The sequence below is a fragment of the Limulus polyphemus genome, unplaced genomic scaffold (genome assembly GCF_000517525.1).
Source record: "Limulus polyphemus unplaced genomic scaffold, Limulus_polyphemus-2.1.2 Scaffold2447, whole genome shotgun sequence".
In the NCBI taxonomy this organism is placed as follows: Eukaryota; Metazoa; Arthropoda; class Merostomata; order Xiphosura; family Limulidae; genus Limulus; species Limulus polyphemus.
This window is the reverse complement of record NW_013668057.1, coordinates 84,734-100,029: the sequence shown is the minus strand read 5'-3', so window position 1 is coordinate 100,029 and position 15,296 is coordinate 84,734. Positions and strand designations below refer to the sequence as shown.

The 15,296-nt window shown below is 33.7% G+C and overlaps 1 protein-coding gene across 1 annotated transcript in view; it reads left to right on the top strand.

The window, feature by feature from the left end:
• Positions 1-15,296, top strand: part of LOC106466978 (PAX-interacting protein 1-like) — a 36,526-nt gene that overhangs the window by 11,148 nt on the left and 10,082 nt on the right. The window contains exons 7-15 of the mRNA XM_022395064.1: positions 322-2,400; positions 3,275-3,413; positions 4,642-4,733; positions 7,600-7,695; positions 8,639-8,773; positions 12,004-12,125; positions 12,732-12,916; positions 14,335-14,378; positions 15,013-15,051. Coding sequence (XP_022250772.1) covers positions 322-2,400; positions 3,275-3,413; positions 4,642-4,733; positions 7,600-7,695; positions 8,639-8,773; positions 12,004-12,125; positions 12,732-12,916; positions 14,335-14,378; positions 15,013-15,051 — 2,931 coding nt within the window. The remainder of the gene's footprint in view (positions 1-321; positions 2,401-3,274; positions 3,414-4,641; positions 4,734-7,599; positions 7,696-8,638; positions 8,774-12,003; positions 12,126-12,731; positions 12,917-14,334; positions 14,379-15,012; positions 15,052-15,296) is intronic.

The window sequence follows — 15,296 nt, the reverse complement described above, 5'->3', positions numbered from 1 at the left end:
TAACATCAGAGGTTTATCATGAAATGTATTTCTCAGTGCTCTAAGGAAATATTTTTGTTTTTGTAGTTTTACAATCAATGACTTAATACATCGTTATTAATACTTCATAGTGCACAGGCACGTAGTGACATGGTTTTGAGTAACAATGTAATTAAGCATTATTGTTGCATTGCTTATCTTGTAGAATTATTGTTTTCGGATGTAATAATGTCACCTGATACAAAAACTATTAAGATCTTTATTGGAAAGCAAGTGAAAATTTGGCATACAGGGAGCGATATATATATATATATATATATAACCTGATTTATTTTCCAACAGGCAAAGTATGAACGAGCCTTACAAACACATGAGCAAATAAAAATAGTGACACCAGACTGGGTGGTTGATTCCGTCAAAAACAAGATGGTTTGTGACGAAGACCTATATCATCCACGTCTTTTAATTCTACCAGAACCAGAGCAGCCCAAACTCTCTGTCATATCTTCGTCAGAACAAACCTCTGAAACATCAACAACACGAAACAACTTAGTTACTGAGACAGAGATAACTCTAACACTGCCGAGCCAGAATCCTCCCAATTCGCATTTTGCACCCCGAATTGTGAGTATTCCTAGCATAAGAGAGTGTAAAGCAACCTTAGGTGTAGGAGAATCTCAAGATCAGGTGAAACTAGTAACACTTCCACATCAATATGAAGTTATTCAGTCTCAGTCTCAACTGTCAGCAACTAATGTTGATACCCCATCACCTCAGCAGCAACAAATGCAGCAATTTCTCCAACAGCAACAGCCTCATATTCAACAACAACTGCAAGCACTGGATCAACAACAGAGTCAATTGTCTTCTCAGCAGATACAGCAAAAAATAAAGCTGTTACGACAACAGCAACAGATTCCCAGACATCTGTTGCAACAACAGCAGTTGCAGAAACAGATTCAGCAAAAACAGCAGCAGTTTGTCCAGCAGAGGTTACAGTGGCAACAACAACAACAGAACCAACAACAGCAGCAACAGCTAGGAATGCAGTTTGTACAAAAGCCTCAACAACAACCACAGCAGTCCCAACACTTGACACAACAGTTACTTAGATTACGACAGCTTCAAGACCAGATGCAACAGCAGCAACTCAATACCCAGCAGCTTCCTGGTCAACAGCAACAGTATCAAATCCAAAACCTTCCAAGACAAAAGGCTTTACAGTTCCAGCAACAAACCACGCCTGGACAGCCACCAGCACAACTTCTACAACAGCGACCTCCAATGGTACAGCAACAGCACCAAACAGCAAGCCAGCCCCCAGTGCATCACCTGGCTCAACGACACCAGTTAATTCAACAACAGCAGCAACACCATCAGCCAGCCACACATGGTCAGCCACCTGTGCAACATCTGTCTCAGCAACCTCAACTCATACAACAGTCACCACAGTTGAGGCAACAGCTGTATCAACAACAACAAACATTTTTTCAACAGCAGCAGCAAGTTGTTCAGACTAGTCAGGCCACCCATGCACCTGGACCAAATACATTGCTGCAGCAACGACAACAGAGCATGAATGCTTCCACAACACAGCCTCCTGTATTAACTGGACAGCCTCAGGTTGCACTGAAACCCCCTCCTCAGTATCCTTTCACTGAACATAACCAATTGACTGGCCAGCCTAGACTACAGTTTCCTCCACAGTCACCTCAGCAATTAAATCCTGAGCCGAGAATGCCCTTTCAGCAACAGCAGCAACAGATCCAGCCGAGAGAGCTTCTACAGCAACAAACCCAACATGTTGTACGTTGGGCTCCTTCCACACCAAAAGAGGACACCCAGGAACAAGCATTACAGCGAAAGATTTTGTGGCAACAACAGCAACAACGACAGGCACAACTTGATACAGACCTAACCCAAAACCAACAAACTCCTGTATGGCCCCAGCAACAACAAACATCATCACAAGAACAAAACACACAGCTGCAACAGCAGATACTACAGTGGCAACAGCGTGAACTCCAACGGAGACAAAAGCTTCTTCAGCAGCAGAAACAACAACAAGTACAAAAACCATTGGGGCAAGTGCAACTCATTTCTCGGCCCCCTCCAGAGTACCCAGGTGGTACTACTAGTCAAGTACCCCCGAGTCCTGGTTCTCAGCCTAACATTACCGTGGTTCCTTGTCAACAGTCTTTAGTACATACATCAGGAGGTGTTCAACAGGGTATACAAACGCCACCACAAATTACTTCTGGTCAATCTGCTGCTCAAGTTAAGCCAAAGACTAAAACAGCATTGGCTAACCTGTTGAACAACAGACTTCTCGGGAGTGTAAAGGGAGCAGATGGAACTGAAGATGGTCAGGTTCCAAACAGGGTTTCACAGATCCAAACTCCTGCTGCCCAACAGCCTTCTGTAAGTTGGTTTTTTTGTTAGTGAATTAATATTTTCTGATTTCCTCTGATATTTCCATTTAGAATTGACATTTACTAAGCATGGATATATATTTGGTCATGTAAAAGCTAATATATGTGAGTGTACATACAAATAAATTACATTTTCAAAAATTGTTGCACCCATAACATTTTTGTTAAAAAACTTTAATTGGAGATAATGTGACCATGCCGAACTTCTAGGTAGTAATGGATTTTCAATATTTCCATCCCTGTACGGAAAGAAAAACAACTAAATACTTATTCATTGTAAGTTTGTGATTTCAGACTCAGTTTTGTTCAAAAAATAGTTTTTCTTTCCTTTCTTTTTTTTCAAAGCCATTATGATATCCTTACCAATTCTTAGTTTGTAGTCCTAAAAATGTTTGTATTACATTGATGTGCCAAACACGCACATTCTTACGTAAGGATAATCTTCAAAAGTCTTTTGCACTTAAACAGTGTAAGATATATGACATTTAACATTCTTTAAAATGGATAAGAAGAATTGCATGCTAAATTAAATTGTCCTGATGATTGGTGTTAGTCGAAAACATGTAGGTAATGTGTTTTTGTTTTTTTAATAATGCATGTTTTGTTTTTTAGGTATTTATTCATTCTTTAAATTGTCCTACATTCAGGTGCATATAAAAAAGAATACATTTAAATTTGTATTTTTATCTTAGCTTTGTTAAAAATTACCAATATGGCTTTGGAAGAGAAAAGAACTTCTAGAAGTAAGTAGTTTCATCTTATATACAAATTAGGAAAAGTATATCAAATCTGACTTGAGATTATATGTAAAAAAAAAAAGAGAGAATTATTATAAACACTTGGAATATCTTGTGTGTTTTTAGGCATCATCAGGTGGAAAAAATGGTCAACAGTTTATATCACCACAGGCTACAGTAGGAGGGGCGTCATTCCCAGGTGCTGGTACGGCTGCAGTGGCTTCAAGAGAAGTAACATTTTATGGACACGACCCACTAGTCCAAGGTAAGTTTATATATTAGAAGTTTGGTTTGCCATTTTGTCCATATCTCTCTAATAATTCTCAAAGGTATTTGTTGCAGGAGTAAATTCAAAGAAAATGTTTTGTACAGTTTCATAATTTCAAAGCTTGATGCAACTAGATGGTTTAATTAACAGGACACATTCAAGGGGTATCTGCCAGCCTTTTGCGCATACCCTTTGGTCAGCAGTTCGAAATTATGGACAGCAGCAAATAGTCTTGTAGCTTTGCTGTAACTTAAAAACTAATATATAATGCCCATGCAGCTGAGACGGCAGGAATTTTTTATGGTAATAGGTACTGAACCAAAGACTAAATTTTTGAGGCAACTTCTCTAATCACTGGGCCATGTCAGCCAGAAGCTGAACAACTTATATTAATAAAAATTATAATATTGACAAACCAGAATAGCAGTATTTTGTATTATTTGGATAGTTGGAATAATCAAAAAGAGTAATAATCAGGAATCTTTATTTTAGTTAGTTGATTATATTTGTGAGTTGTGACAGTAATCAATTAAGCTGAACGAGCTTGAATTGATCAAAAATAATTAGATGTCATAATGGTAATATTTGGATTATGTAGGTAGTTGAAATAATCAGAAATATTGATAATTGGGATCACTAATTTTGATTTGTTTTAGTAGGTCATCATTTTCGTGACACTAATTTAAATACCTATCTTTAGTTGAAGTTCTCTACAAGAAGAAATAATGATGTTTATATTCTTTATTGTGATAATGGTAGCATAAGCTTATAATTTCAACGTATTTACACTAATTCTTTGATAGGCAGGGCATGCAGCGTTGTTTGCCTGAAGTGTAAGAAAAGAAGTTTTATGAAAACTAACATCAGTTTTTTATGGCAGAGCACACGCTGTTTAGCAAAAGGTTGTCTCATATATATATATATATATATATATACACACACACACACACACACAAAATAATAATAAACTTGATAACGATAGAAACAGTTAACATTTCTGACCTATTCCTATTCTTGTCTGATTGGCTACTGTAGATGCAGCAGTGTTTTTTAAAATTTTTTATAGCAAAGTTGAACTTTGATACAGACATTAGATTCTTTGTATGATTGAGCTCAGATTTAATCGTTTTATTTTTTAGTATATATTGGACATATTTTCTTACGTTGCATTGACTCTTAATTCATATTGAGATGAACGTTTACATATGATGCCTTTATATCTCAGTTCCTGGAGACCTTTGTCTGTTAGGCTGTGTCTTCTGCATTGAAGATTATAATCGTTCAGTAGAGGAAGACAAACTGTTTACCTGGAGCAAGGTGAGATCTCAGATTATAAATAGTGAAAAGATATATCAGCAACAACTGAAGGTAAATTTGTGCCTAAAAATAGAGAGTATTTATCCCATCACCATGTGGAGTATAGAACTTTACTTATATAGCCAAATTTCAAACTATATACATAATGTATTAATTCCAAAACAATACCTCACTTGTATACACACAATAGCTATTTCCCTTGCACATCTGCCTTTAAGACTTGCATGTCAATAGCCTTGAGCTAACTCCCATCTGAGATTCATGTGTTTAATGTAAACTGCATTGGTGCATGATGATGCGACAATACCCCTCCACAAGTAGGGGGGTGACACAACCTCCATGAACATTGCCTTGAACAGACATGTTGGTTTTTGGGTCTAGATTCAGTTCACTGAAACTTGCATTCGTCAAAGGAACTTAAGTTTCATTCTACCTTAGCTTTTGTTTCGAAAACATTGAATATTGTAATGAATTCTCAAGTGGCAGTGACTTCTAGTTTGTCGTGTGAAGGTGGTGAAGTTATAAACATAGAACCTGTTTCTACTGTAACTTCTGGAGGCTCGTTGACTGTTGGGGATGTTACAGCTATCGTACAGCATGTTGGAGTTCTCTCTCTTACATACTTGGTTCATCCTTCCATCCCTTTGGCTGATGTCCCTTCTCCTATGTTTGACCAGAAGGACAACAACTTTGACCTACTGTCCATCCCATCTGGGTTTGCTTTGAATATTGCCTTATCAGTCAAAGAAAATCCTCAACCATTTAAACTTTCTGGATATGAATTCTCAGGTATGTTCCTTTCTTTCACCTGTGTCTTTTGATTCTTCCTGTTCTTTACTTTATGAAATCAATTCTTGGGGTTACATTGTATTTCCTCCTTTGTCTGATATTAGGGTTCGTGCTTATTCCTTTCTTGAACAACTTGACACCCTTACCCACATACTTCTTGACTTTTTTGTCTTAGCTTACACCCATTCTTCTTACCTTTTCTAGATCCCCAGTCTTTTGAATTTATTTTGTCTACTCAGAGAGTGAACCCACTTGTCTTCTATTTTACTCACTAGTGCCCAGTTTTTGCACCTTCAGCTTTTTCTCACCACTCTCTTGTGTTATATTTCCTCCCTTCACCTTAAGTCTGAGGCACTTAATTATGGATTATAGGGGTTTTTCAGAGAGGTTCGTTCCCTTCTCTTTACTCCTTTGGCCTGTACCATTTCTTCTGCTCTGTCCCTCTGCTGTTGGGACTGGTTGGGTTGGGATGCACTCCTCATTAATGTCCACTGCCCTCCTCCTTCTTTACGTGACCTTTGTCAAACTCCCTTTCTTCAACCAGAAGTCACTGGTGGTATTCCTGCTTCCCTGGAGACCCAGCATCACTCCTTTTTATCTTCCCTAGTTTCTCCCTTGTTTTTTTTTCAATGTTGCCCTTTAACTCCTATTCCTCAACCAGATTAGTCTACCCCTACCTTTCCAGCTTCCTTTTCTTCCTGCTTCCTGATGTCAGGTTTGTCACTCATCTTGTCTGTGACTATCCTGTCAGGTCGGACCCAGTGAGTGTCTATTTGTCTCACTTTACCAACCTTTGATCTCAGTTTTTGCTAACAGATGGCTACTTCGGATTCTCACCCACGGTCTCTTCCCCCCCTTTCTCCTCTTCCTGTTTCTTTTTCTCCTTCCTCTAACCTCATTTGTCATCAATGTCTCAAGGATATGGTCTCGAAACTTTTTGCCAAAAATGCAGTTGAAAAGGTATACACTCCTTCTCTGGGTTACTTTTGCTTCTTTGTGGTCCTCAGTAAGACTGGGGACTAGTGTCCAGTTATAGACCTATCATCTCTCAACCAGTCTCTGGTCAATCCACATTTCTGGATGGAGAATTTCCCTTTTCTCTGGTGGTATTTTTTACCTGTTTTATGGATGACCAAGGTCAACATGTTAGACACATTTCTACCTATTCCAATTGTCCCATCCTTGAGACGTTTTCAATATTTTGTCCTTCAAAACTGAGCTTTCAATTCTCTGCTTTTCCCTTTGGCACAGGCTCAGCGACTTCGGTCGAGTCATGAGGGCCTTTGCTCTGTACCTAATGGACTGAGGCTGAGATTATATTGCTACATGTATGATAGGCATCTACTTGTCTCTTCTCTCAAGTTTTCCAAATCTTTTCTCCTGCCTACACAGTATATTGTACATCTTTTCTGAATCTGAAATGTATTTCTGAGAGATACTCACCTACTTCCAGTGCACTTTCATCTTGCCTCAGTTAAAAATGAAGTTAGTGCAAGTGCTTAAAGGTAGTTTTGTCACCCTCCTTTTGGGGGAAGGCTGTTGTCACCTGATGATATCATGTACCAGCACATTTCACGTTAAACACATGAATTTTAAATAGAAGTTAACTAACGGCTAGTGGCATGCAAATCTCTTAGGCAGAAATGCGAGGAATATAGACATTCTGTGCATCGAGGTATCTATTGGAAATACATTTTCTGATAAGGAATATGTTAACTTCCAAGACACTTCATAGTTTTCTGTGTTCCTGAATTGTACCTTGAATTTTGTGCATTATTAAAATTATGACAGATTAACTGACTGACAACCTCATGAAAAATATAAACTTGAAGTAATGTAAAAGCTGCCTGGTCAGTATTTAATTAAACAAATCACAGATTTAGTTATTATTATTTACTTTATCAGCTGAATTTTTTGAAGACAACGGTTAAGCAACAGAGTTATGTTAAAGGTAATGTATTAGTTGGCATCTTGTGTAGAATTTCTAGTATAAGAAGGGACATTACAATAATTACTAATTTAATTTTTGAAGCAAGATCAGAATAAAATCTAATTAAAAAAGGAGGTTTTTCTTTAGGTTGTTGAACAGCATGGAGGTGAAGTAGAAAATTCATATTCAAGTCGTTGCTCACATGTTCTCTGTGAGAAGCAACGGAATTCAGTTGTACAGCAAGTAAGTTGTCCCCTTATTTGTCCTTCAGCTTTATGTGTGATGTATTTAAGGCTCAGTAAATCATAATAGTGCCTCTAATTTAATCAACATTTGTAGAATATTCAAACTATAGAATATTTACATCACAAACACAGTAGTAATTGGTCATTAATATCTAAGAGCTGATGGACTGTAGCCTCAGGAGGAATATTCATAAACAGACTATGTAGAAGACAGACCATGGAACTGATGGACTGTAGACTCAGGAGGAATATTCATAAACAGACTATGTAAAAGACAGACCATGGAACTGATGGACTGTAGACTCAGGAGGAATATTCATAAACAGGCTATGTAAATGACAGACCATGGAACTGATGGACTGTAGAGTCAGGGGGAATAGCCATGGACTAGCTGAGTAACAAGACAGATCATGGAACAGATGGACTATAGATTTGGGGAATAGCCATTGACTAATTTAGTAATAAGACAGAGCATGGAACTTATGGACAGTAGACTCTTGGGGGGGGGGGAGTCATTGACTAGTTGAGTAATAGTCAGTAGGTGTGATAAACTGTAAACTTAAGATTTAAAAAAAAGTGGACTGATAAGAGAAAAATAGTAGGACTGAATGACTGTCTTTGTATACAAGGATATCATTTTACTCTTTTGAGCAAATGGGTCATGTACTCATTGGTGCAAAAATTTCAAAAGACTTGATGAGTATTAACCAATGTAATTATGTCGGTGTTAATGTTTACAGAGATTTGTTTTATAATTTGTAGGATATGAATAATTTGACAATTTAAAAAAAATCCTTTAATTTTTTCATTTTGCCATTTTCAATATTTCCCAGAGATAATAATTTTTTCTTTATGAGACTATGAGGTTGCATTATAGATGTTAGCTAAACCGTAGGTTAGGTTTACCATCCTGTTTTTAAGTCGAGCTTCCCTTTTTACAGGCAATGAGAGAAGGGAAGCGTTGCGTTACTGCTTATTGGCTGAATGACGTTCTTCTTCAAAAGAAGATGAGAGCTCCTTGGCAGGCTTTACATTTTCCTTCTCCTTTCTCAGATGAAAAGCCGTGTAAAAACTGGGTATGTTCCTGAATGTTAAACAAAAGATATGTTTAGAATTATCCAGACAAAAAATATAAATAGATCTTTCAAAATATTTTTTTTCCCTATTTTTGTGTCAGGACAGTTTTTTTCTTGCACTGTACAATGAATTATATGTATTGTGCTTGTAGAAAGGATCAAACTTTGAATTGATTCAAAGCAAAGCCACATCTAGCTTATCAGTTATAGTTACTCATTCATAAAGATAATTGTAATCTTTTTTAAATATTTGAGAAAGTGCTATAGTGCAGAAGAGTAACTTTGTAGTATAAAAAGTTAACTTCGTAATTGTTAGGTCTCATTTTGAGATTTTCTTTGGTAACTTTTTCAGAATGGGCATCATTTTGTATGCATGTCAGAAGGTTTTAGTGAGTTACATTAAAAACTGAATCAAACTACTTTCTTGTCAAGGTGTATAAATAAACTTGACATAAAAATATAGCTAATAAACCAAATTTTAACATTATATAACTTTAAAGTTCTTTAAAAAATAATCTTCAATTTCACCTAGTGTGAGAATTGTGACATTTGTTCTCTAGGTATCCCCTCTTCTCTAATTTATTTACCACCCCTCCAAGAAGTATGAAATTTAATGTAAGTTACTCATTATAATGTTGTCATTGCTCAGGGAAAGCATAATTTTTTATAGCCTTCAATCTTATTTGCCAGCAGTTCTTTCTGACGTTTAATACTATATTACTTATAACCAATAGAAAACAAGGTTTTAATCTATCAAATGACATTATATTATGTTGTTTTCTGTATGATGCAATGTGTATTTCTCTTCCATTACAAACTTTATTCTCACAAGAACCATGTTGATGAGTTTAGCTGAATTTTTAACAGTTCTTGTCATACTGTTAGAAAGCCAGAAAAATTGTGATAGATATGGGACATTGTCTGCTTTTTGCATGTTATTAATCTGTGTTCTTTGGTGCATTATTTAATTGAATAACTATTTAGTGCAATAGTACCATTAGTATAAAAAAAAGTAGGGTTAAGTGTGATAGACAGTCTACAGCAAAAAAAGAAGACCCAGGTAAGTACTTTATTTCTTGCTTTTCATTTGTATTCTTTAATTGCTACTATAAAAGGAATTAAAATGTAAAAATTAGAAACTTTTTAATTTAGATTAGGTAAAATAAATAATAATAATAATAATTTTTCACAATTTCTTGCGAGTAATCCTTGCATTATGTAATTCGATAGGGTAACATGAGCTCCACATTTTCCAATTTATTTACACATTTTATGGTGGGAATATTAATTTAGACACAGTTCAAAGGGCAATAAAACAAAATTTTAGTATAAACAAATGTATACTGTTATGAGTTTAAAGCTACTTAGGATAAGCAAACGTAGTTTCGTGTTACAATTTGAATTCATTCTTGAAAGAGAAAAGGGAGGGTAATTTAGATTTATTTAGATTTTTTTTAGTAGTTACAAAGTATATATATGTAGTTAGGGTAGAGAAAATAACAGATAATATATAAAGTTTTACTGAAAAATAACATGTTTTTATTTACATTATTATTATTATATAATTTCCAGATGAATAGCAGTATTTTTATATTAACATGAAAATCACTTTCCACTTGGACTAGTAAACAAACTATTTGATATATTTACAAACAAATCTTTATTAAAAATAATTAAAAACCTAATTTGTTGTGTACAAAATTTGACTGATCTCACAACTATCCAAAAAATTGAAATTACCCTCTTTTTTTATTTTACCTAATCTTACTTTAACTAACCTAAAGAGTTTCCTATTTTTACATTTTAATTAATTTTATAATAGTAAATAAAGAATACACATGAAAAAAAAGAAATAAAGTACATACCTGTACTTTTTTTTTTTTCCAATGACTGTTGATGACACTTAACCCTACATTTTATACTAATGGTAGAACGTAGAATAATAACATGCAAAAAGGCAGACAATGTGCCATAACTACCACAATTTTTCTGGCTTTCTAACTATGCGACAAGAGCTGTTACAAATTTATCCAAACTAGTCGATATGTTTCCTATGGGAACAAAGCTTGTACTAAGAGAGAAGTTGACAATTCTCTGTACAGAAAACAACGTAATGTAATACGTCATTTGATAGATGAAAATCATGGCTTTCTATTGGTTATACATAATACAGAATTAAATGTAAGAGAACTATTAACAAAATCCTGAAAGAGAAAATGTTACAGGTGAGTGTGGCAAGAGGAGTCTAATTTTCTACTTGATGGCTCTGTAACCGAACAAGAAAATTACTCCTTGTCTGAACGATAATAATATTATAAGTCATTTACATTAAATTTCGTACTTATTAGAAGGATGGTGAAAAAATTAAAGAAGATAGGATGCCTAGAGAACAAATTTCACATTTCTCACACTAGGGAAAATTCATGATTTTCTAAATATTGCCTTATAAAATTAAAAACTTAAGACTTATATGCTATTAAGATATGGATTATTAGCTACGATTTTATGCTATACTAATTGGTATAATATAAACAAAAAGTAGTTTAATTGAATTTTGAATTTAACTCACTAAAAACCTTGTGACATGGACAGTAAAGGATGCTTGTGGTGAGAGGGTTAAACAAACTAAAGAGTCTTCTTCAGTTCCAAATTAATGAGCTTAGTTTGGCTACTTCAGTTTGTAGATTTTCTAATGACCCATAATAATTTTCTGTATACTTTTTCACATTTTGTTTCTTGGATGTTGGAATTTTTTTGCCCTTTTCCCACGATGATTGTTTGTTTTTTAAAACTGTCCAGTAAGATGAGTCCTGTAAACTTGATTATCAATCCAGATCTTTAGTTTGTATGTAATATGTGACTGAACATGATTCACACACTTTTTTGTTTGAGGAAAATGAATGTGAAGAGAAGACCCTGTGGCCTTTAATGAGGATTCACTCCCATGGTTAATTGGTGCTGAATTTCATGGACAGGTTATTGCAATACTTAATCAAAAATCAAGCATCAAATATTTATTGAAATGAGTGTGTCTATGGGTTGAATGGATATGAAATTAATGCTCAGTTGAAAAATAATATTAACAAATCTGTTTAAGTTTGAAAAGTATTCAAACATTTTGTACTTAAGCTTTCTTTGCAAAAAAAATATTTAGATAAGTTCTTCCATTATAAAATTAACAAGAATTTTGTAGAAGGTGGTTAAATGTTTAATTTTATGATTTTGTTAAGATTATTGCTGTGACAAACTTTGAAGGTGAAGAACGAAGCATCTTGAAACAGATGATTATTGCTACCGGTGCCAAATATACTGGGTACATGAGTCGTTTAAACTCCTTGCTTGTTACTAAAAGGTAAATTATACCTTCTGTAAAATTTTAGTAATGTTTCTAGTTAGTTAGTTTATTGAACAAGCCTAACATTTCAGGGGAAGGAAGAACATTTAGAAATATTTGTTGTGTGTGTGTGTGTGTAAAAGTCACAGTCTAGAAAATATTTATATTTTTTTATGAAATAGTTATTACAGTGTCTTTTGTTCTCCAGTCAACATTACAAATATTGAAAAATGGTGAGGTTCATGTAACTTTTTTTCCCCCCAGTCTTTGAAATGATAAAGGTAAACTTACAACCTAGTAATTTACTAAATAATGACATCTCTCTCCTGTGTGGGTTTAGTTGTGGAGATGATACAACAGTATATTAACAAATTTAATGTTAACTAAATTAACATTAGTTAATTAGTTAATTTAATAATTAACTAAATGTTCCAATTTACTTCTTATCATAAAAAAGTTTTATATTTTCCTGAGATTATAAATTTGTTTTCACATATTGCTCTCTTCTTTGTTGTTTCTCAGTAAAGTTGGTTCTTACAGTTTGAATAAAGAATATTTAATGCATAATTGTTTTTAATTTAATTGAAATTTCACCTTTATTGTCCTTTGTTTTCAACTTTACAGACAGGAAGGAAAGAAATATGAAAAAGCAAGAGAGTGGGGAATACCTGTTGTAAATGTTCAGTGGCTAAATGACGTTTTGTTTGGACACTTAGAAGCTCTGAGGTTGCCAATGGCCCAGAAGTATCAGCAGTATAGTGGTGTAAACCAGTTTAAAGTTGATTATGCATTAGTTCCACATTTAATGAGTAAGCAGTATTTATTACAAATTTCTTATAAAAAAAAGTTACAAATTTTATTCTTTACTTAGTTAGATTTGGTAAATGTGAATTCAATTTTTTTTTTTCTGGTTTTTATTTACCAAATTATTTTGCTGTAAAAGATGTTTTTTAAACATAAAGATATAATTAATTTAACATCCTTTTATAAAAAATAGATAACTTTTTCTTAAACAATATTACATCATTCCCCACGCCCCTCGGGAATCTATGCATTGAAAATAGTTCAAAAGGAATTAAAACTAGCTTCCAATTTGTAGAAAATGAAACCAAGGTATAACAAATATGGTTTCCTGGAATCACTAAAAATCCATAAAATTTATTTATTGTCTCCAGATATTGAGTGTATTTATTTATACAAATATTTGTATTTATACAAATAACTGAGTAATTAGTTGTATTTGAAGAGTATTAAGTATTTCCAAGTTGTAATGGTTCTAGTGTAAAGTAACTGCAAATTTTGAGTGACTTTTTTAACTCAAAAATATTTTATAATTGACATTTTGTCACTTGCAACGTTTATTTAGTGTAATTCACTACAAAATATGTTTTAACTTATATTTCTACACAGCTCCAAGGAACCTTGCCTTTAAACAATTCACTTACGTATTTCAAAAAAAAAAATCTCTCCCCATCCTAAAGCTTAGGTTTTTATTTGTTTAAAGGCTATCATCCGTTGAAAATACAATTAGACAAGTCTTGTTTCTCTTGGGAATTTCCCTCTCTGTTTGAGATTTTATTATTACAGGCTTCCTTTCCGACAGCATGAGATGGTCTAAATAACTACTAATAAACTTGAACTGTGAAAGTAACGACTGACAAAGTTTAAATAGAATTGGATTATAAACTCCCGATATCAATGTAATGTGAATAAAGTGACATGAGAAATAATTTATGATTTTGTGGGAAAGTGAGGAGATGTAGTTCCCTAGTTATCTCTGAAGGGATTAGCAGAGGGATGTGGTATGGAAGTCGTATTCTGACATCAAAAAAGTCACACGGTCTATAGTTCACCATATTGGACATACATTTGTCTTTTGGTAAAACATTACAAATCTGCCTTCTGATATTGTGTTGTGTGATGCTGTAAATTATCTTGTTTTTATGTTTCACGGCTGGCCATAGAACTAAAATATATACAAATATTATATTGATGTTGATTACTAGAACAGAATGTTTTACGTCCAGCATGGCAGTGAAGAACAAAACTACGTTTTGTGATGTTGCATGCAAGACACCTCTTTTTCAGTAGAAATGATGAAATATTGCTGTAAACTTTACATGGAAGTTATACATGTGTATTTGGATGTAATTTTATTAGCTCTGTAATCTAGGTTTTATGACTGTTTATTTACTAACCTAATTAGTTCTAATCTATCTCTGTTAAGCTGCATGGAGAGTTCCTATAAAGATTACAGAAGAAATGTGGAAAGTAAGTCAACTTTCACTGGTGTTTTTTTGTGTTGTCTAGATTTCATGAAACCAATATTAATAACTGTATTACTTGTAGGAGTGTGATGTATGGTTACCTCTCGTGAAAGATATAAAAAACTATTGTGATAAATCAGTAAACTTAAGAATTGCATATCTGTGTTTGATTTTTCTTAATAAATAATTTCTATATTTTTATAAGAATTACAGTAGTTTTAACCATAATTTACCTAACATAAGTTTTCAGCATTTTGTTACTCTGTTCACTATTCAAAATTTTTTTAAAGTTTTCAACTTACTTGAGAGTCTTAGATTTCCAATATAAAATGGAAAACTTTTTGAATACAAATGTAAGTTGTATACTTGCGTATCTTTTAAAGAAACAAAATGATTTCCAACATTTTACTAAAAACCCAGATCTCAAAGTTTTTTATTCACTTAATACTAAGTTTCACCAAAAAAAATCTTAACATCCAACAAACTAGAAATCATTTTAAAGTTTTACAAAAATGGCATTTGTAAAGCAGTGTTCCTAGTGCCAGAAATATTGGCCAATTTTGAAAATAGTTTTTAAAGGGGAAGGAAAAAGTGAATTTCTGTCATTTTCATGAATGTTTAATTTTTCCTTTATCTAGAAGTTTCTTCCTGGGGCCCGAGCGAAGTTTAATGCAGAGGTAAGTTGATATTTAACCTTCAAATGTATCCCAGGATTGAATAGTCTTAACATTGGGAACAAATAAAGAATGTAAACATACATTAAACCTAACATCTTAGTGTTAACATTGGGAACAAATAAAGAATGTAAAAATACATTAAACCTAACATCTTAGTGTTAACATTGGGAACAAATAAAGAATGTAAAAATACATTAAACCTAACATCTTAGTGTTAACATTGGGAACAAATAAAGAATGTAAAA